We start from the raw sequence: 22,619 nt of genomic DNA, 5'->3' as shown, positions 1-22,619 counted from the left end.
TTTTTTTTTTTTTAAGATTTATTTATTTATGTGGAAGAGAGCACGCATGTGAGCAGGAGAGGCAGAGGGAAAGAGAACCCCAAGCAGGCTTCACACTGATCACGTAGCCCAATGTCAGGCTCAATCTCACGACCCTCAGATCATGACCAGAGCCGAAATCAAGAGTCAGACACTCAACCGTCTGTGCCACCCAGGTGCCCCAAATTCTTTCAGATTTTGAGGGAAAGAGGCGGGAGCCTGAGACTCTGGGCCCCAGGAGCTGTCCAGGGCTCTGTGATCACACCTACCCCATCCCTCCCCACCACCCCCTACAAGAGAGCATCACCAGGCAGGCCCCCACACCCCCGTGGGGATATAGCACACCTACATTTTCCAAAGGGCCTCACCACCTACAAGACACTTTCTCTCTCTTTCTTTCTTTCTTTCTTTCTTTCTTTCTTTCTTTCTTTCTTTCTTTCTTTCTTTCTTTCTTTCCTTTTTAGATTTTAATTTATTTCACAGAGGGAAGGGGACAGAGATAGAGAGAGAACACAAGCAGGGAGAGCGTCAGGCAGAGGGAGAGGGAGAAGCAAGCTCCTGGCTGAGCAGGGAGCCTGACACCGGGCTGGATCCCAGGGCCCTGAGATCATGACCTCAGCTAAAGTCAGACACTTAACCGACTGAGCCACCCAGGCGCCCCTACAAGACACTTTCAAGGTCAATTTCTCCTTTGCTATTTGTGATTGGATGAGGCCGGCCTATATAAGGAGCACGCCTTTTGCAGAAAGGAAAAATTAATTCAAACATTCTGGAGTTTGGCTCAGGCCAGTCAGCCCAGCTGGACATAAAGCCTGGTTGCTGGACTCACAATCCAGTGCTCATTTTACTGCAAGAGCGCCATGCAGCCTCCCGGCCCAGCCCCATTCCCCAGGAGGCCTAGTTTCTCAGCCGCAGATGATATCAATTGGTCCCTGGAAATGTGTCAACCCCTGAGACCAGAAGACAAGTGCCAAGAAGAGAGAAATACTTGAGATTCCTGTTAAGGAACAACGCTGGGTTTGACCTGGATAACCCCAGAGAATAAGGAGAAAATAATCATGTCAGACATTACATAATCCGGGAAGACACAGACGGAAGCTGGAGCTGGGAGAAAGACCACGGGTGAGATTTCAAAGGGGGCACCTCTCCCCAGGGGAGGGCTGCGGGGGGCAGGGCCGCTGGCACAGGCGGACCGAGCGGTTGCCACCTGCCGGGCTCGGGGCAGTATTACTGTGGATCCTTGCCACCACGGCCCCACGGCCTGGGCATCATGAGCCCTGGTCTGCAGGCGAGGAAACTGAGGCACCGTGATCTCATCTTCCCAAAGCAGGGCTGAGATGCCCCCGGGTTCTCCCTCCGACGGGGAGCAGGCTGCATGGGGCAGCGTGCCGTCGGGGGTGAAAGTTCTGAGAGCCAAAAAGTGGAAACCCCCCAAATGTCCATGAACCGGTGAACGGAGTAGAATAAAACACCGCGGGCCCAGGCCGTGGAACCCCACACAAGCCTCAGAAGGACAGGGGGGCCCCGGGTGGCTCAGCGGCTGAGCGTCTGCCTTTGGCTCAAGTCAGGATCCCCGGGTCCTGGGATCGAGTCCCGCGTCGGGCTCCCCACAGGGAGCCTGCTTCTCCCTCTGCCTGTGTCTCTGCCTCTCTCTGTGTCTCTCGTGAATAAATAAATAAATAAATAATCTTTTAAAAGAACAGAACTTCGGATACACACTACGGCATGGACGCGCCAGGTCTCACATTCTCCACCGGCTGACATGGCCCCTACAGGGGAACACCCCTTCTTGGGGGCAAAAAAATTTCTTAGGTATGAACAATGGTTTGTGGCCCTCCAAAGTTCCCCTCCCCCCAACAAAATCGTCTTCCTTAGTATCTAATTCTTTTTATTTATTTATTTATTTATTCATGAGAGACACACAGAGAGAGGCAGAGACGTAGGCAGGGGAGAAGCAGGCTCCCTGCGCGGAGCCCCATGCGGGACTCGATCCCGGGACCCCGGGATCACGCCTTGAGCTGAAGGCAGAGGCTCAACCGCTGAGCCACCCAGGCACCCCCTAATTCTGTCCTTAGGGAGACGTGTCGACATGTCCCGACTCGGGGCACACGGGGATGACAGGGGGAGAGCGCAGCCTCCGGTGCCCAGTGGGAGACGTCAGACGCCAAAGAGTGTCCAGTGTCAGGCTCTGGGATGTGAAAGGTGAGCAAAGGGGGATGCGGACAGAAAGTGAATTAGCGGGTGTCCGGGGCTGGGCCTGGGAACAGGGAGTGACTACAGAAGAGGACGCACCTCTGTGGGGTGATGAAAATGTTCTAAAACTGAATTGTGGTAAGTGGTTGCACAACTCTGTAACTTTCCTCAAAGTCCCTGAATTGTACACTTGAAACAAGTGAGTTCTCTGGTACTTAAATTATGTTTCAGTAGAGCCGTTTGCTATTTTTATAAAAAGGAAGAACACGGGCTTGGGACTTTGAGAGGCCTGGTCCCCCTGTGCCCGCCCTCCCGGCCCCCACTCTGGGGGCTCCCCTCCAGCCTCCGTGTGCTGGTCTGCAAAAGGGAGCCGAGGCCAGAGCTCTGGGAGGCCTCGAGCACTGTGATGTGAGGGTCTGGGGGAGCCGGGTTCCAAGCACTAAATCTGAGACAGACACAGAATTCCTTCTGGAACCTTCCAAGCTCCGGTGAAAGAACACCTCATTGAGAGGCCTCCCATGACTGTCCCCTCACTGTCAGGCAGGCCGTGGGCTTGGTTCCCCGCAGCACTGACTGGATCTCCAGTGGCCCTTTCTTTTCCGTGCTGGTTGTCTGTCTCCACGCACCCTCCCCCGGAATGTGAGCCCCGCTTGGGAGGTGGCCCTGCCCGGGCACAACACGGTGTGAAGCTGTGAGCCCTGCTTATTGCCTCTAGTGCTCTGAACACCCAATGAACACAGGCATGTGAGCTACGCTCATTCACCCAAAAGTGACACATTTCTGGAAACTTCTTCCCCCTCCCGCTCCGCCAAAAGACTTCTCTATCAGGTGTGTGCCGGGGTGGGCAGTTCTAGGAAAACGTTTGCTTTAATTCCATCGATCCATTGGCCCCACAGGCCTGCTGGACTGACTCTGACCACGGGGATGGTGAGCGCTGGGGACCCTACTGACGACACATGCAGGGGCTTGTCCCCACTCAAGCACATACCTCGGTTTTGGGGTGACGGTGGGGACCGCAAGCAAGAACCTCATGGGGGTTTGTGACCAAAACAGGGCCACGCTCCTCTGACGCTCCGTGTGAAATGAGCCTGGGGACTGTGCCCCTTCCCCGCTCCACACACCCACACCCTCCCAAAGCTCCTGCCCTCCGGGATTGCAGGCCAGGAGGTGACAGGGAATCTTCAGGAAACTGAGAACAGACAGGGAGGTGGAAGCAGGGAGGCAGGGGGCCTCAACAGCTGCTCTAGGGACAGTGAATTGTGAAACTGGAACTGGGCGGGGCCTGCGCAAAGCGAGCCGCAGAGATAGATAAATAAGTAAACAAACAATATGAGACAAAAGCTCCCTGCCCGGCCCCCCAGGCCAGGGTCACCATGTCCTTGGAGCACAGGTGAAGGTGAGGCACAGAGCCAAGGGTGGGGGGCCGGCAAGCCTGCAGGCAGGGCTGTGAGGGGTGCACGCTGAGGCTGTGTGCTCAGCGGGCTTCTAGGGGTGGTTTTTCCAGTGTGTGCGTGTGTGCGTGTGTGTGTGTGTGTGTGTGTGTGTACTCGAGAGAGCGAGAGGAAAGAGCAAGCTCAGCTATCTACTACGAACCACAACATCCTTACACATCCGCTCTGAAAACAGGGTGTCGGCCAGCCAGGGGCCCAGGAGACCAAGCTCCTATTCTCCGAAGAGTGTGGCCCTTAAAGAATAAAATCGAGAAGGGAGCGGCCCAGGGAAAGGAGCTAATTACACCTACCAAGTGACAAATCACTTGGAAAACATAAATAACGTTTTCAAGGACACTCCTCCACTAACGAAGCTAAAGTGTTTTTCTTTCAAACCCCAGCAAGAAAATCCCAGGGATGAAACAAACTTCGCTTATTTTAGTTTCTACTCAATTACCTGTTAATGGAAAAAATCTGGCCCCGACCGTAATGAGGCGGGCATGAGCTCACTGGCGCGGGGGTCGGCGCTGTCAGGGAAGGCCGCAACAAGCCGGGCATTTATCTGCGTCTCTATAACCCTTTTCAAACTCGCTGTCAGGGAGCCCACGCCGAGCAGGCCGGAGAGGAAGGACTTGGAACCTGCTGCAGGCCTCGGAGGCCCTCTGGGAAAAGGAAAATTGTTGTTGGCAAGTCTGCCTGGCTCCAGAAATTGATCCAGTGCCCCCCACTTGTCCGAGCAGCAGCAGACAGAGCTAAGAATTTTGTTATAATTAAATAGAGTGCTGATTGGTTGCTGGAGGTGGTCTTGAAACTGGTGTTTAAAAGCAGAGAACAACGGTTACTATTCATAGGAAAAGCCCAGAGTCTTAAAAATCCATCTGTTTCATTCCCAAATTTAGGCCAAAAAAATGCTCACTTGCTGTCTTTAAAAATACCACCTGCTTTGCGATGTTGTATAATGTGCCATTATATAAGGTGGAGGGGGGCGGAGGGGAGGGCAGGGTGGGAGGATGCGGCGGGGTGGGCCCAGCCCCTTTCTGAGAACAGAGGCGGTCTGCAGAGGCCAGGCTGTCTCCTCCCAAGGCCAAGCCGTCCTCCTCAGAGGCCCAACGTGGGCCTTGAGGCACCAGGGTGGGGAGAGAGAGAGTGAGAGAGAGAGAGACTTAACCAGCATCACCTCAGCAAGCTGCACTCAAGAGCCCCCCCAACAATGCCAGGCCCTGGCAATTAGACATCTACCTTCCACCCACCTGACCTCCAGGGCCCAACATCTGGGGCTTGCACCCAGGCCTGGTTGGAGCTGTGATCTCACACCACTGTTCACCACAGCTGTGGTACCAGTGAGGTCACGGCTCCTGGAACCAAGGGAGGAGAAGCATCCAGGCCCCCTCAGCTCGCTGGCAGGATCCGTTAGTACCCTCCTGCCACACACCACCCTAACCCCTGGGTCTGGCAGCCACAGGACACAAGGGCTCTAATGGGACAGCCCTGTTTCTCCCAAGTGGGCAGAGGTCCCAGTCCAGCCTAGTCCCAACAGCTTTTTCCAAACCTCACAGAAATGTCAGGGCTCAGTTTCTCCTGAATATTCTCATTCACAGGTTCAGTGAAGAGAATTAATCGGCCCTGTAGTCGTAGGCCGAATTTGAGCCACTTTTCAGCTGACCCATGCTGAACACGTTCTTAGCTCCTTCCTATGACAATGGAAACAGAGAGACTGCCATCAGAGTGTTTGGGTGCGGAACAAAAAAAAAAATAGTACAAGCTGTGCTAGAAGCCGGGGAGCCTAGTACGGTGCGGGGCATGTTGGAGGTGCCCACATAGATCTGGCTGCCCCGTACACTGGTCCTCCATCACAGTGGAGTCACAAACCTGGACACTGACCCAAGATTGAGAACAAGCTTCGGGGTTGGTGGCAGGATGAAAATTCCCCCACACTGAAGCCAGCCAGTGGAGAATTCAAGGCAGCAGGTAGTTACTAGAAAGATCCTGGTCTAGACTGGGAGGAATCATGGCATTTGGCCTAGACCCTGCCAGCACCCAGCTGTGTGGCTTCAGGTGTAAAGACACCCTTGGGACCCCTTCCCTGGGCTTCACTTTCCTGGGTCTGGTCCTTCTTCCAGTTCTTAGAGACCAAGCAGTCTGATTCCACTTAGAGCAGCTGCTTTTGCCTTCAGAGCTCTCCAGAAATTCCTACCCAGAAGGACAGAACTTACATGTCTACACACCTTCCTCTTGGGAGTTCTGATGCCCCAAGGAGGATGGGGGCTAAACAACGAAGCCTCCACACCCTGACACCAAAAGTAGGCTTCAATTTCCCTAGCTTGACCACAGTTTCCCATTTACTGCCCCCGCCACACACCACCCCGTCAATCCTTGCACCCTGAAAAGCAAATATAGATAGCAGAGTGGTTCCTAGCAGTGTATTCTGTGAAAAGTTATTCATAAGAATTTAATCTGTTTTATTATAATTATATTATTATATTATATTATTATATTTATTATAATTTATCCTTAGAGGCCATTCCAGAAGCCCTACTTCATCTACTCTCTTCACTGTGAATTTCCTTCCATACTTGATCTCATTAGGCAAACAGGAATTTCAGTGATGGGGTAAGCAGTGCAGAGCTTGTTTTAAGTAGCAACCACACTGCCTTTAGAACCCAGAGGAAGTTAGTACTGTGTAACCTCGATTCGTCATAATTCCATAAATCAAATGAGTAGGGGGCATTAAAATTTTTTTCAAAAGGCTTGTTTCATGACTTTTAGCCATGACGACTCCATCCTCAGGCCCCATGCCATAGACCACATGGTAACCATAGCTACAGTGTTTTATTACCTGCTCCATGCAAGCCACAACCTAGAGGCCTTTTGTCCCCCTTGCCCATCCAATATCATTTGCAACATCTCAGTGCAACAGAGAATACATCATCTAAGACAACAATCCAGAGGAATCTTGAGGGCATTGCATGAGAACTACCCTTCTATGGTATGAAAGCCACAATTTATCCATCCTACTATTGACAGACAGTTAGGTGATATCCAGTTTTGGGCCCTTATGAATGAAGCTGCTATGGTCATCTACCAAAGTTAAACATATGCTATTTGGATATCCTTTTCTGTCAATTACCCACTCCCAGTTTTTTGGCTTTGTTTTTGCCTACATTCAATTGATTAAGCTTTCTTTTCTTGTGATTTGTTAGGAATTTTTTATACTTCTGGATATTAGACCTTTGTCAGATAAATGTGTTGTGAATATTATCTAGACTGTAACTTGCCTTTTCACTCTTGAAATGAGTTCCTGAGAAATAGTCCCCACAACCAAAGACTAGAAAAGGATATTCTTAATTTGATAACATGAATCTATAAAAACTTATAGCTGATACTATTCTTAATGGGAAATAGGGAATGTGTTTCCTTGAGTTCAGAAGAAAGACAAGGAATCCTGATATCACCACTCTTATTCAACATTCTATTGGAGGCTCTTGCCAGCAGAATAAAGGAAAAAAAAAAAAAAAAGCAAGGGAGAGAGTATACAGATTGGAAAGGAAAAAATAAGGTTGACAGTATTTGCAGATAATATAATTACAGAAGTAGAAAAATCCAAAAGAAGCTATAGCTAATATGCTAGAGTTTATATGTGAATTTAGCAAGGCTGTTGAATAAAAAGGTCAATATATAAAATTTAAATATAATTCTATATACTTGCAACGATCAATCAGAACACAGAAATTTAAAAATACTATGTATGGCAATTTCAAAAAACATCAAATATCTAGGAGCAAATGTAATGAAAAACCTCTATATGTGAAACATTTGCTATGGGCTGAATTGCATCCCCCCACCCCTACTCCTAAATAGGTAATTAAAGTAAAAGAAGGTCATATGGGTGGGCCTTAATCCTATAAGCATGGTGTCCTTATCAGAAAAGAATTGGATTCAGACACACACAGAGGAAAGACCATGTGAGGACACACAAGAAGGCACCCATTGGCAAGCCAAGGAGAGAGATTTTGGAGGAAACCAAACCTGCCAATGACTTGATCTTATTCTCCTAGCTTCCATACCATGAGAAAATTAACTTCTGCTGTTTAAGCCATCCCATCTATGGCATTTTGTTATGCAGACCTAGCAAACTCATACAATATTGTCAAGGGAAATTAAGAAATACACAAATAAATGAAGAGATAGACCATGTTCATGGATAGAAGAACCAATATTGTTAAGATGTCAGTTCTCCCCAAATTAAAGATTTTATTTATTTATTCATGAGAGACACACACAGAGAGAGAGAGAGAGAGAGAGAGAGAGTCAGAGACACAAGCAGAGGGAGAATCAGGCTCCATGCAGGGAGCCTGATGTGGGACTCGATCCTGGGACTCCAGGATCACGCCCTGGGCTGAAGGCAGGCACTTAACCACTAAACCACCCAGGCATCCCTCCCCAAACTATTACGACAGATTCATCACAATCATAATAAAAACTCCAGCAATTTGTATGTTTGTGTATGTGTGTAGGGAAATTCACAAGCCAATACTAAAATTGATATGGAAATGCAAAGGGCCCGGAAGTCATAATAAGCTTGATGGAGAACAAAACTGAAGGACTTAAATGCTACATAGCAAAATGTATTACAAAGATACAATAATTAAAACAGTGTGGTATTGGCACCAAGGTAGAAAGTGACTGGTGTCATCATGTCAGTAAACAGATCCACTATCACACTGTCATTTGGATTATGCTAGGTCAACCAGTTGTACATGTAGAAGAAAATGAACTTGGAACGCCAGCCTCATCTCGTACACCAAAATCAATGCCAAGAGGATCACAGACCTAAATGAGAAAAGTAAAATAAAGCCTCTGAAAGAAAAGGGAGGAGGAGAATGTGTTCATAAATTTGAAGTGATAAAATATTTCTTAGATGGGATTGAAATACACTAACCATAAAATAAAAGATAGATAAAGTCAGCTTGATTAGAATGATAAACTTTTGCTCATCAAAAGACACCCTTAGAAAGGGTTCCATTTAGTCATTAACAATTTTTTTTGAGCACTTACCAGGTATCTGACTCTAACTCTGCAGTAGAGTGGGAAGCAAAGAGACACCATCTCTACCCTCCAGAAGCTTGATTTCTAAAGCAGGGGTTGGCAGACCTTTTTTCTGTGAAAAGCCTAAGAGTAAATATTTTAGGGTTTATAGGCCACGAACTATCTCTGTGGCAAGTAATTCTTCTCTTTTTTGTCCTTCTCCCCCTTCTTTAGCAACTCTTGAAAAAAATGTAAAATTGTTCCTCTCAGCACCACAAAAACAGGTCAGAGGCCCGGTATGGCCTGCAGGCTATAATCTGATAATCGCTGGCCTGGAGAGAAAGGAAGAATGACAATAAGCAGAAAAACAAATAGGCATATAATTTCATAAATGTGTGTGTGACATACACAAGGAAGTGTTACAAGGACAATAAAGGGGTGTTCAGATAAAGAAAAAAAAAGGCACAGTAAGGAAGATGTGAGTTAGATCATTAGTGCTCATCCTGCTTTTCAACATTTCCCAGCCTCCTTTGTTAGTTAGGTCCACTTCACAACTGCGTTCTGCTCAACAGAAGATGGGCAGAAGTGATGTTTATCACTTATATGTCTAAAAAATGTCCTGATCATCTTCCTTTCTCTCCCTCTTCTATGAGGCTGAGAGAAGTCTCTGAGATGGCTGAGAAGCAATCCTTTACTGTGTTAAGCCATTGATATTTTAGGGCTTGTTATTATAGCGTAGTCTAGCCACAACTGCCTAATATAGGAGATTCCATTTAAGCCAAAATATAAGAAAGGGCAAAGCAATAGCTCCTGAGGTTTCTTTTATTTGTTTTTCTATTGAGTTTCATTTTGTTTTTAAAATGCCCTTGATCCCCTAAACTGATTACCTAATTTATCAATGGGTTGTGACCCATCATCTCAGAAACATATATGATATAATAATACATACGCTTCTAATTTTCTCCCAATTCTAGGATTGTATGTATTTTAGCACGGAGTCCAAAATAGCTCATCCATGTAGTTATCAACTATCTTTATAGTTATTTCATGCACAGAAACAAACAAACAAACAAAAGGTACCCAATAACAACTCCTGTACATTGACAGAGAAAATACCTGGTGGTCTCTTTGCAAAAGCCTTTCACAAAGTCCATGAATCAAACAAGCTCCACCCTCTGTCCCTCGCCAGCTACCCAGATGGTCTGCGTCTTCAGTGATGCAGGCTCCTGGGCTTCAAACCCTAGGCTTGCTGTTTCCCAGATATGTGCCTTTGAGGAAGCCACTTAACCCTCCCTGGGCCTCACTCTCTACATTTGTAAAATGAACATAAAAGCAATTTCTATCCCATGAGGATTACGTAAGTGAGAAACACAGGTGGAGTTTCTAGCACATTCTCTTGTCCTTATCCTTGTATAAAGCCACTTTCCAGATGAGCAGCTTATCCAGGCCTTGAGAATGTTGGCCCCTTTTTCCTTAAGGAAATGTCCTTAATTCCTTAAGGATTCTGTCCTATAAGACATTGCAGGACTCAGCTCAGAGGGAAAAATGGACACCAGGCTTACTTTACACAGACCTGTAAAGTGCCAGAGCCTAGAACGGTACCTGGTACAAATCGGTGTTCAAGGACTAGTTGCTCAATCAACCAATGAATCAATGGGCTTACTCACAGCTCAGATCAAGTGTACGCGCACAATGCCAGCTTAAAAAATTCCCAAACTCCAGAGTCAGAATTTGCCAATGCTGCCCATCAGACCTATGCCAGGGTTCAGGCAGGCCTCTGCCATTGCCACACGCCTGGGAATGCTGGACCGGATATGAAATGGGAGGTGAAGAAGCCAACCACAGAAGGGAATCCTTTAGAAAGTCACTTCTATGGCCCCATTTCCTAGTGATTCCCAACCGTGGCTTCTGGTACTTGGCCTTCAACCACCATTCACAGGAGACTTTTTGGCTATTCCTTAGTTTCTTTCCACAGGACTTTAATTAAAAACACATTTCCATACCACAAAAAGCACTCCAGTTAGAGCTGTGGCTCCCCAAAGGCCAGGAGCCATTTTCATGGAGCCATCATGTTTCAGGTGGGATGGATGACTGTGTGTGAGTCACAGAGCCCTGGGGTCCCTCCACTCTACCACAAGGATGTGTCATCCACATCTAGGTATCTCACCCTCTAGCCGGGGGTTTGAAGAGCAGGGCTAGCAGAATCTCGAAGAGAAATAAAAGAAATAGCTAGGGCAGGCCTTCTACTTTTACAATAATACTAAACACTCTGATTTACTATTCCAGGCACTCTGCATTCTAGCCTCATAAGAATCTGAAAAAGTGTACCACTGTCACCGCTCGTTAGCTGAGGAAAAGGAGGCTCAGCATGCTGGAAGACGTGCCCAAGGACGCAGAGTGTGGGAGTCTGATGTTGGAGTCTCCAAGCTCAGATTCTCTCCACTGTTCCTTGGTTTGTCCTCTCTTCAAATCCTAGATCCAGATAAAAGGCATCCTGATCCTACAACCGCTTTCTACCTGGGCCTGTCCAAAACCACCACCACCCGCAGTACAACTACCCATTCTTGAGGGTTCTGTGCTAAGACTCTGCAGTCTCCCAGAATTAGCAAATGCTTCTGTAGGGGGCTAAATGGTGTCCCCCACTCCCCAAATATATTTCCCTGTTCAAATCCGAATCCTAGAACCTATGCTGTTTTATATGGCAAAAGATGGAATTAAGCTAAGGATCTAGAAAGAAGTGGCTCATCCAGGATTATCCATAGACCCTAAATACATGACTCATACCTTCTAAGGTGAGAGGCACGGGAAGTTTCCAGACAGACACACAGGAGGCAGGGATGTGAAGATGGAGACAGAGATTTGAGTGATGTGGCTATGAGACCAGAAATGCCCAGGATGGGCAACCAACAGAAGCTGAGAGGGCCTCCAGAACCTCCGAGGGGAGCATGCCCACCCCACACCTGGATTCGACTCCCAGCCTCCGGACCTGTGAGAGCTATTGCTGGTAGCCACCAAGTTTATGTTTTGTTACAGCTGCCACAGGAAGCTATCCCCTCTCCTAACAGGCCGACTTATTTGGCCAGGTCCCATCAGAGGTCAGGAGTGATGTGGCTCAGAGATTCAGAGTCACGAGCTCCTAGATGTGGTCTCATGGTCTCTTAGTAACAACAAATCCACAGATGGATAGAATCAATTAGAAGATGCTCAGATTGAAAATAAACTCTTGAGGTCGGAAGAAACCAAACAGCTGGAGAGAGTGTTGAACTTGCCCGGCATCTGGGAGACTGGAACCTGCCCTATCCAGAAAGATAGGCTTGGGGGTAAAGAAGGCCCATGTTAGGGTGGGAAGAGCCTCAGAGTATTGCTAGAATGTAATAAGGCAGTAAACATGAGGCTAGGTGATCCGTAATTTGAATTTTTAAAAAGTGATCGTCACTCGGGACGCCTGGGTGGCTCAGCAGTTGAACATCTGCCATCAGCTCAGGGGGTGATCCTGGGTTCGGTATCAAGTCCCATATTGGGATCCCTGTGAGGATCCTGCTTCTCCCTGTGTCTCTGTCTCTCTCATGAATAAATAAATAAAATCTAAAAAAAAAAAAAAGTGATCTTCACTTGAGCTGGCTGATGACAGAGAGATCGTCCCCCCCGCCCCCCCGACCCGGTATTTTGGTTTTTTGTTTTGCCTTTGTAACAAGGGCGCTGAGCTCCCTTCTGGGATGGCTGAAAGGATTAGGAAAGACAGACAACTTGGGAGTCCCAAGAACACAAAATTTGGAAGTGCTCTGGAAAGTTGCCATTCCCTTGGTTCTCAAAAAGACAAATGTTGAGTTGGCTGGCGTCACTTATTCCTTCCTTCAAAAAATATGTATCAAGTACCCTCCATGTGCCAGGCATTGAAACAGGGCCTTAGTATGGAGCAAGGAACATAAAAGCCAGTTCCGTCCCCTTGGAGGGTTCTCTAGAGCAATGGTTCTCAACTGGGCGTGATCTTGCCCCTGGGGAGATATTCAGCAATGTCTGAAGCCACTTCTGGAGGTCAGAGTGCTGGGGGTGCTACTGGCATCTAGTGGGAAGAGGCCAGGGATGCTAACATCTGACAATGCATAGGCCAGCCCCCCAAAACAAAAGGTCTCAATGGTGGCAAGTGGCACTACTAGTGGCCTAACCAGGCCACATCCACCAACAGAACGGTGGGTGAGCAGATCCAGGGAGGGAAAAACAGGAAGGTGGAAGAGCACCACATCACCCACTATCGTCTACACCGACATCTATGCTCAGACCCGAAAGATGAGGCAAGAAGTGGGGCTGCAGCAGCAGAGCAGAACCTTCCAGGAGAGGGGAAGGTGTGTGGGTGAGTGTGTGGGGCGAACAAGGACACCCTTCAAAAGGACTGTCCCCCTTTTGGGGAGAAGGACCATCTTAATGACACAAGGAGGCATAGCGTAGTGTTAAGAGCTCGAGTTTGAGTCAGACCTGAATTTAAATCCCACCCAACTAGCTGTGCAGACTTGGACAAGACACAGACTCAGAGTTTCTAAACTCAGTTTTAAAATAAAGCGGGGGGGTCGGGGGGGAATAATATTGACCTCAGGTGGTACGGTTAGCAATAAATGAGAAGAGACACATAAATGACTTGGCACACTGCCACCAAGAACAGATATTGTTCTGATTTGTGTTTTCAGAGGTCACTCTGGGCCCAGTGTGCAAAATAAAATGGGGAAGGACAACCAGAATTGTTCCTCTCTGGGAATACAAAGCAAACAAAAACAAAATACTGAGATTTCACGGAACAAAAACTAGCTTGAGCAAAGCACGGCTTCCAAGGAGCTCTAAAGTCCTTGATGACAACTCTGTGCCGCCCTAAGTGACAACAACAACACGAACAGCTTCCAGGCCCATCGAAATCGTGTCCTTTGAAGGTACAGTTGTCCTAGATAAGTGGAACATACCCGGGTCGCCACCACGCTCCGAAAGTGGAGCGTTCTTAGGAAACCCTTATAAGAAGAAATTTGGGGGTAAAATGAACCATGAATTTACATGGAAAATTTTTGAGCGTTCCCACACCCCAAAATAACCTCCCTTAGCCTTGTCGGATACCTTGGGGCACATCTTGCTTACAGGTGCACAAAATAAACGGAGAGCAGCCCAGATGCGCCCGGACACGGTTCTGAGCGCTGGCGGCTAGCTGGACGCCGAGGTGCTGAGTGTCGCTGCTGGGGCCACTCACCGTCTCCGGGCACGCCGCCTCTGGAGTGGCTCGCTGCGAGACATATCCTCAACGCTATCTTGGCTTTTCACCTCTTTCTGGTAAAAGCGAAAATCCTCTTTGGATTTCTTTCAGTGAGTAAAAAGGGGCTGAGGTCCTTCATAAAAGCAAAGGGGCATACCGCAAACTTTGAGAGTAGCGGGGGCATACAGGTGCACCCATCCACCCTCATCAGCACGGAGAACGACCACAGCGGAAACCTCAGAAAGATCTTTATTGCGGCCCCTGGTTGGTAATGATGATGATGCACCTGCACCCTCACCAGGGTACAGCCGCACAACTTGAGTCCCACACACAGAGCAAGACTCCTCAGTACGAGCCGCTCAGTGATTCACCTTGATCCTGTTTTCTACAAACCTTCTTGCTCAACATCTGCTCGGTGTCATTTCGACACCCTGGCACCTCTCCCTGCGTGCGACTCTTAGAAGTTAGAATCCTTCCACATCAGTGGTCCTTCAATGGTAACAAGGTGGGGTCTTAAATCCATTCCTGGACAACCAGGAGTCATTAACCAGAAGTCAGTCCTTTCTGCCGATCACTGTGGGAAAGAAACCTAAGATCTACGGGCTGACTGTGTTCTAGCCAGAAGCGGGACATTCACTCTAACTGTGCTTTGCTCTCAGAAGTGAACCAGGTATGCAGGGATGTCAAACAGGCATCAAGAACGAGAGGAGGAGAAATCATGCCAACCCGTCGGAAGAATGCAAGACCACCGTTTGCCAGTCACGTGCCCACCCATCACCCGTATCAACCGCGGGGTCAGGTCTCAAGATCCAGCCTGGGAATACGGTTCCTCTCGGTGAAGGCGGGTTCGGCTTCCCCAATGGTAAAATCCGAATCACAGAAACAAGTGGCCAGCCTTGATCTGCACATACTAAGTTGCTTTTATTAATCCAGAACGGCATGCTACAGATACTGTACAGCATGAACATTTATTCATTACAAAAATGGCTTCCAAACCATTAAAAATGAAATTGGAATAAGAGCATAAAACGGAACAGTAACATCACAACTGTTAGGAAACATTCAAAGTATTCACAAAAAATGTTATAGTTAGCATTTTAATAAACCAGAGAAAAATTGGAGACAGTTTTACAATCGCTTCATGTCAACTACAATGGCACTGAATGAACAGGTTTCAGCTTTATACAGCATTTTGCAACATCAACATGCCTAGGTTTTTTTTATTTTTAAAGTTTGCCACCTCCTTGTATGTCATATGTGTACATAAAAGCGGCAGCTGGTTTTTCCTTTAAGAGTAATCTAATATACAGAATTTCGGCCCCTAAGGGTTTATACCTCTTCATTTAAAATGCTTTCTGGACAATCTGCTACCAAACACATCTTGTTATAGGTGACATTAAAACTACATACAAATCTACCTATGTAACATCACAGCAAAACATGATGAACAAAAATTACAGCATCAAAAAGAGGGAGAAAGCTAAAGTCACTGAGAATTTTGGCACATAACGTTTTGCACACAGTCAGGCCGTGTCCTAAGGGTACAGAGCTGCCGACTATGAGTTCAAAGGAGAAACAAACGGTGGTTCCCGCTACTGCTCACGCAGCGTCTCTAAAATTCCCTCACTCATTTTCAAGTCTTGTTTTACATGATGGCTTTTAAAGCAACTTTTGTTAATGCTACTGATCCTTTAATGCAACTAGTAATGTCCATTTGGCGGCATCTGGGTTTCATACAGCCAAAAAAAAAAAAAAAAAAAAAGTCAAAAAGAGAAACAAAAAAATATATATACACATTTTTATATATAAACTTAAAAACCTTGTACAAATGAGTTGTTATATATAAGATGCTTATGCTAAGGGAAAAAAACTTTATACAGTTTCAAGAAAAAGGAAAACATATCTTAAAAGGGACAACGTACAGGTTCGACGAGCAATCTCTAAAGCAATAAATACTACTGGTCCAACAGCGTTGTGATTCCATTAATTGTTGAGTAGCATCCCCCTCCCCCCAAAAGAACAACACCATGGAACAAGGTATATTAACACATTTAACCCTTTGTTTCTGTACATTTAAACAATAACAAGTAACATCACAATTAAAGTTGTTTCACACAGAGAGAAAAAAAAAAAAGGAACGGCACTGCATTCGTCGTGCCCTTATGGTTTAAAAACCAGATGTAAAATGATTGGTTCGCAAGCTCGTATTTAATACAAATAATACAGAACCAACTCCTTGCTGGAGGGCTGCTTCAAAATTGCTTCTTCTTCTTCTTCTTCTTTTTTTTTTCCTTTTTGTTTTTTAATCAGTCTTTTAAAACTAAGCTATCCGAACTACATAACAGTTATGTATATATATATATTTTTTAAACGCTACAAAGACTTTAAACAGCTGTTGATAAAAATTTTGGTAGAATCATGAGGTTCTTTCTCTCATCTACATATTTAAAAGGAGAAATTGAAATAAGAATGGGTCAAATATTGACCAATGAACTCCATAAACATCAACTAATGTAGCCACGTGGCACAAAATTAAAAGAGTACAAAACAAAACCTTTGGGGGGGGTGGGGGTGGGTGGGTGCGAGGGGCGGAGGGAGGAGGGCGAGGCCTCCCGCGAGCGGGCCGGGGCCGGGGCCGGGGTAAAGCTATTCTAGAGACTTGGTCACGAGGGACAGCGGCTGCGGCTGCGGCTGGGGCTGGGGCTGCGGCTGGGGCTGGGGCTGCGGCTGGGGCTGGGGCTGGGCGCCGGCCAGCGCGCCGTGGGAATGTAAGGAAGAGGTCGACGGCTGTGCAAGCGCCGCGGGCGAGGGCAGGACGGGCGGCTGCAGGGCGGCGGGGGGCAGGTCCAGGGCCCCGTTGGGACACAGGCCGGGGGCCTTGCCGTGGGCGGCCTCGGCGAGCAGGAGCGCGGGCGGCGGAGGCATCAGGGACAGGTGGGCCAGGGGGTCGGGCTTCAGGGACAGCGACAGCGGCTGGGTCTGCTCAGTCTGTGGCTTGGCGTCTGGGGGGGGGGAGCCTAGCAGGTTGGGGGAGGGAGGAGGCGAGTCTAGTAAGCTTCCATCTGAAGAGGGTGGACTGAGGCAGCTGCCTTCACCTTGTATGTAGCGAACGCACTTTTTTTTTCTCCTAGAAACAGGGGGAGAGAGCGACGGGTGAGTACCGGGCAGGGATGCGGCGGGAGAGCCCCTGCCCGGGGCGGGCCAGTGCCCAGTGCCCTGCGCCCTCTGCGCCCTCCGCGCCCTCCGCCGGGGCCGGGGCCTGCTCTGCTGCCGACGGGCGGGCGCCGGGAGCCAGGAGCGGGGCACCGGCCCCTACCTACCTGCTCCCCCTGCCCGCTACGCACCCGCGACCCCGACCCGGCCCGGGACCCGTGGGCGGCCCGGAGGGTGCAGACGGCGGCTGCGTCCCCGCGGGAGCGGCTGGGGAGCGGCTGGGGAGTGTGCGATCCCTCGTTTGGCTCAGACACTCCCTGGCCTGCCGGGCACAGGGCACATCTTCCCTCCGTTCCCACTGCCACCACCCTACTCCCAGTGGGGGGTGTGTCTGTGTGTGTGTGTGTGTGTGTGTGTGTGTGTGTCACAGAGAAAGAGAACTCAGTCCCCAGGCGCCTCCTATCAATATGAACCCCTCAGAGTGCTGACTGATGAGCCCACCCACAGAGCTGAAGGCAGTGCTAGCAAGAGGCCGAGAAGTTTTCACACCACTGCCACCATCACCACCACCACCACCACCACCACCACCACCACCACCACCACAGCCACCACCACCTCCACCGCCAGGCTGCCGGCGCCCAGAGAGCTTTCGGGCTTGTCTGTTAAGAACCACACCAAATCAAGAGAGGTCAGAATCAGGTGAGAGGAGGGGAAGGGGGTGGGGGTGGGGGGAACAAAAATAAAACAAAATAAATAAAAAAACAAAACAAAACAAAAACAAAAACAAAAAAACAAAAATAAACCACCAAAAACAGGTAGAAGAGGATAAACCAAGGTGGGGGAGGGGGAAGAAAAAGAAAAACAGAAAATGATCCAAAGGAACGAGAATAACTGGTTGTATGGCCTGCAGGTTGTGGATTAAATTACGATCCAAACTTGATTTTTGTTTTTGGAAGATTTGGGGTCTTCCCCTCCCCCACCCCAGAGTGAGAAGGCTGGAAGGAGAGACAGTGAGGATGGGACTGTCGGGCATCCTGCCCTTGTCACTATGCCGAGGCCAGTCAACGGAGGGCGCAGCGTGTCACGAGGAAGTGACGACAAAGAAGAAGTGCCGGGGAGCCACAGCATGGAATTTCTGGGGTTTGGGTTATCGGGATTAGTGTTTAAGCCGGAAAGACTAAATTTCGCCCTGCACCAAAACCAGAATCCCCCCGCCCTACATTTCCCGTTTACATAAGAAATAGGGATGAGAATTTCAGACTCTGTTGCGTATCATCAAAGGTCGGGGAAATCGATTCAAGAAATTGAGCATGTGACCTCAAAGCTTCTCCTACTATTAATCCCAGTCTCCGATGGGATGAGATTTGGTAGCAAAGGTGATCCTGGGAATCAACCCCACGCACGCTATAAAAACAAGGCAGATACAGGGAACGTGCTGACCTAGGGAGCCCTTGAATACAGTTAACGCCATGGCGGATAATACTCTGTCTAGAAACAAGTGTGCGAGCGCCGCCCGCTTCCCATCCCTGGAAAGCAGGAAGATGCTGCCTGGTGTCGGATGTCACTGGCCTTTGAAAGGAAGGGGGATGTAATGAGTTCCTCCTTGGGTCTGTGCCCCAGAGGGGTCTGCTCATGCCCCTCGGTGCGTGGGGTGTGGACTCAGCAAGATGGCAGGAGGGCGGGGAGGGGGGACGGAGGGGAGCGAACATGCTTGGCCTTCCCTGCCTCCCAGAGGCTGAGACCCACCGGGTAGGGGTGGAAGCCTCAGGGTCTACCCGACACCCCCCTCTGGGTGGAAAGGAACTGTAGGGGTGCAAGGGCAGCCCCCCTCACCTTCAATTTGGAAAGGTTCCTTTTCTCCTCTGGGATAGATTGAAACAGACTGTGGGTTCTGCTCCCATCCCAGAAACCAAGATAAATAATTAAGCCTCTCAGAGTTTTAAACCACCTTAGCCTGCAGATCAAAACATGCTTAAAAAACTAAGATGTCCATGCATTTTAAAAATGGGTGAAGGGAGGGGTGGGGAGGGGGCGGGGCATAAGCGAAAGTGAGAGAGCGACAAGGACAGGGGGGGTGAGAAAAAGGAGAAACAGGAAAACAGGGGAGTGACGTCAAGCAGCATTCCATGCTATATTAGGGCAGAGTAAAAAGATGGGAAAGCAACTTGGTGGGCTCAAAACAGAATCTTGTTAAAATGTCCTCAAATGTCAAATAAAATTAGAAACCCTGTGTAGCGAGCAAGGAGTCCTGATTGGCTAGGAGCCTTTCTGGCGCTCCCCTCACCCGCCCGCCCTCCTGATGACACGGAGGTTTCCACGTCCAGGGGATGAGTGGAAGCATTTTGAACACGGGACATGAAGACTATGAAGGACAGCGAGACACGCCTTCTAACAGGTGGCCGGAGGGGGGGGGAAGGCAGCTGAACACACACACACTTCTGACTGGGCCAGAAAACGCCTCATTTTGCAACTGCTTCTTTTTTTTAAGGTACATTTTTGTCCTATGGATTTAGCATCAAGCCAGATCCTGGCAAAGAGGAAAAGGTTGGGGAGAAAACAGGCAAAACCCATCCACGTTCCCTCCCCACCCAGGCTCCATCTCCAACCAAGGGGTGGCCTCTTGAAATTCCACCTGTAGCTTCTTGTGGATTTATTCCGAAAGGAAACTAAGGGTTCCTCCGATCCTGCTTGGAATGACACCCTTCGATGAGCTACAGTGCATCTGCTGATGCTTTTCGGGTATGAGAAACATCCCCCACAGAAGCCAAGTGGCCACCTGGAAACTTCTAGCGGTGTCAAGGTGGGGAAAGAACTCTGAGGAAGGAGGAGGGACAGACAGCAGCCTGCCATACTGACAGCTGGCCCCTCAGAGCTGCGCTTCTGAAAATCGGGTCTGCGACACAGCTATAAAAATTAGGGTTTTTGCTTTTGTTTTTTTGTAAAAATGTCACGAAACTTCCAGCCCCTGAGGCAGGTACCACACCTTGGCTTTCAACAAGGTGCACGCTGTCTGATAAGGGGATGTCCGTCCTGGTCAACCTTAGTCATGGGAACTCTCAGGAAAAAAATGTCAAGTCTACCTTGAAGCAACTGCTTCTGAAACAAAAAAAAAGGGGGGGGCAGTTTCCATAAACCTCCACTCACACCCCCCCACACACACAAATAAACAAATGCAGCCACACACCGTATTGCGAGGTGGGCACCGTGGTCTCAGTGATACGTTTCTATAGCTCATGAGAAACCCACTCAGGAGGGAGCCCTACGATTAGCTGACTCCTTCCCGTGGCAGGGCGTCTCAGATGGGGACCCCACGGCTAACCGTCCTCCTCCACAGACCGATGAGGTTCTGCCTCAGTCCCTCTGCCTAGACAGGGCGAGCAGAGCACCGGCCTGCCCTGGGTAAGGCCGAAATACCTAACGTTCTTCCTCCACCTCCTCCTGAACCACTTTTCTGTGGCGCAGAAGAGCCCAGGATCGTGGGGAAAGCGCTGTCCCCTCCGTGAACACGGTCGTCTCCCCGGATGAAGACCAGAGGATCGCTCTCAAGGCCTGGCATCCTCACTCAGGGGCAGAGGGTTGTCTGCAGAGTTCTCGCTCAATAAGGGGGCGGGGTGGGGGGGGGGGCCTGTCTCTCCCCTAAACATCTGGCCAACTCGAGGCACTGGGCCAATCCCTCGTAAGGCACTGGGGGGAGGGAGGAGACACAGGAGACTTGTGGGCATGCACGTGATGGGATGGACGTCTGATCTAATGTCTAAACACGGAACACATGGCAAAGGCATGAAGGGGGGGACACGTGACAAGGAGGCACTACAAACAGGGAAGCGTGTTTGGGGGGTTGAGATACCTACCATCATAATATTCCAAATTCAAAGACTGCTTGTATCAGAACAAAGAAACAACAAATTTAACCAGAGGTGGTCATTAAAGGAAAGAAGTGAGACAGGGACGAGTCGGTATCCCTCCACCAAGAAGGAAGTACCTACACCTTCCCTGCAATTACGGGTTGGATGGAAGCCTGCAGGTGGAACACGGGTGTTCAATCTGGACTCTTCTAATTCACTTTGGAAGCAATGCGCTCTCTCTTGCTCTCTCTCTAAATATATATGGTGTGTACTCTGAATTCCGCAGGCTAGCAATGCTGCAGTACGGGACCGCGTGACACACTGCTTACAGCCCTTTAGCTGATGCATGCCGTCCAATGCCACGCTTCTTTTCAGCACTGTAAAACAATGTCAGCTAACCGGGCTCCTCCGTGCAGAGACATGTGGTTTTTCAACATAAAAGAAAAACAAAACAAAACAAAAGCAAAAAACGCCTGCCCCAGAGCCCTTTCTCCAAGTGTCCTGACTCTGCAGCGCACGGGAATGGCTACTGCTGCCAAGCGGTAGCTCATTCAAACCTGTGGACACGGTGGCTGTCTATGCTCAGTGCACGTGCCGCAGACCCGGCCAGCTCCAGGATGCTGGCTCTCAAAGCAAAAAGGGGAAGGGCCCGTCCTGGTCTGTTAGGGTTGTGGTTTCAGTCCCACCACCGGGGGCCTGGATAGGTTGTTTGTAAGAGCAAGGGGGAAAGAGACAAAGAGAAAGTGGGGAGAGGATACGGCATAAAATTAGCAAGGAAATTGTGAAGAGCGAGGATCATTAGTCATTGATGCCGGTAGGGAAGTCGACGGGAACGAGGTCAAAATATATTGACACGCTAAGGTACCAGAAGGACAGAATGCTTTGATTTTCCCAAAGGCCTCACAGCGGTAATATACCTGCATGGTTTGCACCATAAAGTCTGTCGGTCAAGCCCGAACAGTGCCCGACACTTCTTTGGAGTATTTGCATCTGTTAGCATAAGGTAAACACAAAAAATACAACACAATGGTGGGTCATGCTCAGTTGGATGTGAAATCTCAGCTACAGCTGACTTGTCTTCTCTATGACCTCGGCTCTCTCTGATTGCCTTCCCTCACCAAGGACATGAAAGAAAAGACTTCTATGAGGCAAAAGAAAAAAATAAAACAAAACAATAAAACACACACACACATACATAAAAAAAAAAAAAACCAACTGGAAACCAAAATACAACAAGGAAAATAAATAAATAAATAAAAATAGAAGAGAGAAGGAGGGGAAAAGGTGACGTTGTTTGCTTCTACCTAGGCCAGGGTTACGATGGATGTCACTGAGCCCCATCCTGGGTTGTCATGAGGAAGGGGGTTGGCAGGCAACGTTCCCTGGGAGGGGGCGCGCTGGGGTTTGCTGTCGCTGACCCGAGGAGGCACAAATGATGCTGTTTTACAGTGGCATTTTGGCTAGCAGCAGCGGGGAGGACAAGCACATCCCTCACAGAGCAGTGTCCCGCGCCCTCGTGTCTCCTAAGATCCACACACAGAGCTACAAAGCAACAGGCCAGAGAAGGGGAGAAAGGATGGAATAGACCAGCTGCAGACCAGCACAGCAAATCTGGGAGATCTATACACACCTGCAAGGGCCGCACCAGTTATTCTGTTGATCAAGGCCAAAGCGCGCTCGGCATTTCTTAGGAGCGCTCAGGTCTGAATGAGTTCAAGAGAGAAG

The 22,619-nt window shown here is 48.8% G+C and overlaps 2 protein-coding genes and 1 long non-coding RNA gene across 52 annotated transcripts in view; 2 read left to right on the top strand and 1 right to left on the bottom strand.

Moving 5' to 3' along the window:
• TCF7L2 (transcription factor 7 like 2) overlaps nucleotides 1-22,619 on the bottom strand; it is a 281,057-nt gene that overhangs the window by 67,355 nt on the left and 191,083 nt on the right. For 25 of the 50 annotated variants that reach the window (XM_025467219.3, XM_025467224.3, XM_025467222.3 and 22 more), the window contains 2 exons: nucleotides 22,525-22,597; nucleotides 14,799-17,023 (listed from right to left, as the gene is read on the bottom strand). In XM_025467219.3, coding sequence (XP_025323004.3) covers nucleotides 16,543-17,023; nucleotides 22,525-22,597 — 554 coding nt within the window. In that variant the 3' untranslated portion in view covers nucleotides 14,799-16,542. Of the gene's footprint in view, nucleotides 1-14,798; nucleotides 17,024-20,900; nucleotides 20,926-21,811; nucleotides 21,885-22,524; nucleotides 22,598-22,619 lie in introns of those variants that run through there. The other 25 variants (XR_007406926.1, XR_007406927.1, XR_007406925.1 and 22 more) reach the window with 5 other exon arrangements.
• LOC112672352 (uncharacterized) lies at nucleotides 777-12,256 on the top strand. The gene is made up of 3 exons (XR_003144222.3): nucleotides 777-1,140; nucleotides 2,094-2,220; nucleotides 10,953-12,256. It is a non-coding gene; the product is annotated as an uncharacterized LOC112672352 (long non-coding RNA).
• Nucleotides 17,343-19,062, top strand: LOC125753949 (uncharacterized). The gene is made up of 2 exons (XM_049103628.1): nucleotides 17,343-17,748; nucleotides 18,006-19,062. Exons 1-2 carry the CDS (start codon nucleotides 17,541-17,543, stop codon nucleotides 18,284-18,286), a joined length of 489 nt encoding a protein of 162 aa, XP_048959585.1. The 5' UTR covers nucleotides 17,343-17,540; the 3' UTR covers nucleotides 18,287-19,062.

Source organism: Canis lupus, chromosome 28, assembly GCF_003254725.2.
Source record: "Canis lupus dingo isolate Sandy chromosome 28, ASM325472v2, whole genome shotgun sequence".
NCBI classification, from domain to species: Eukaryota; Metazoa; Chordata; class Mammalia; order Carnivora; family Canidae; genus Canis; species Canis lupus.
This window is presented reverse-complemented; position numbering and strand designations above follow the sequence as displayed.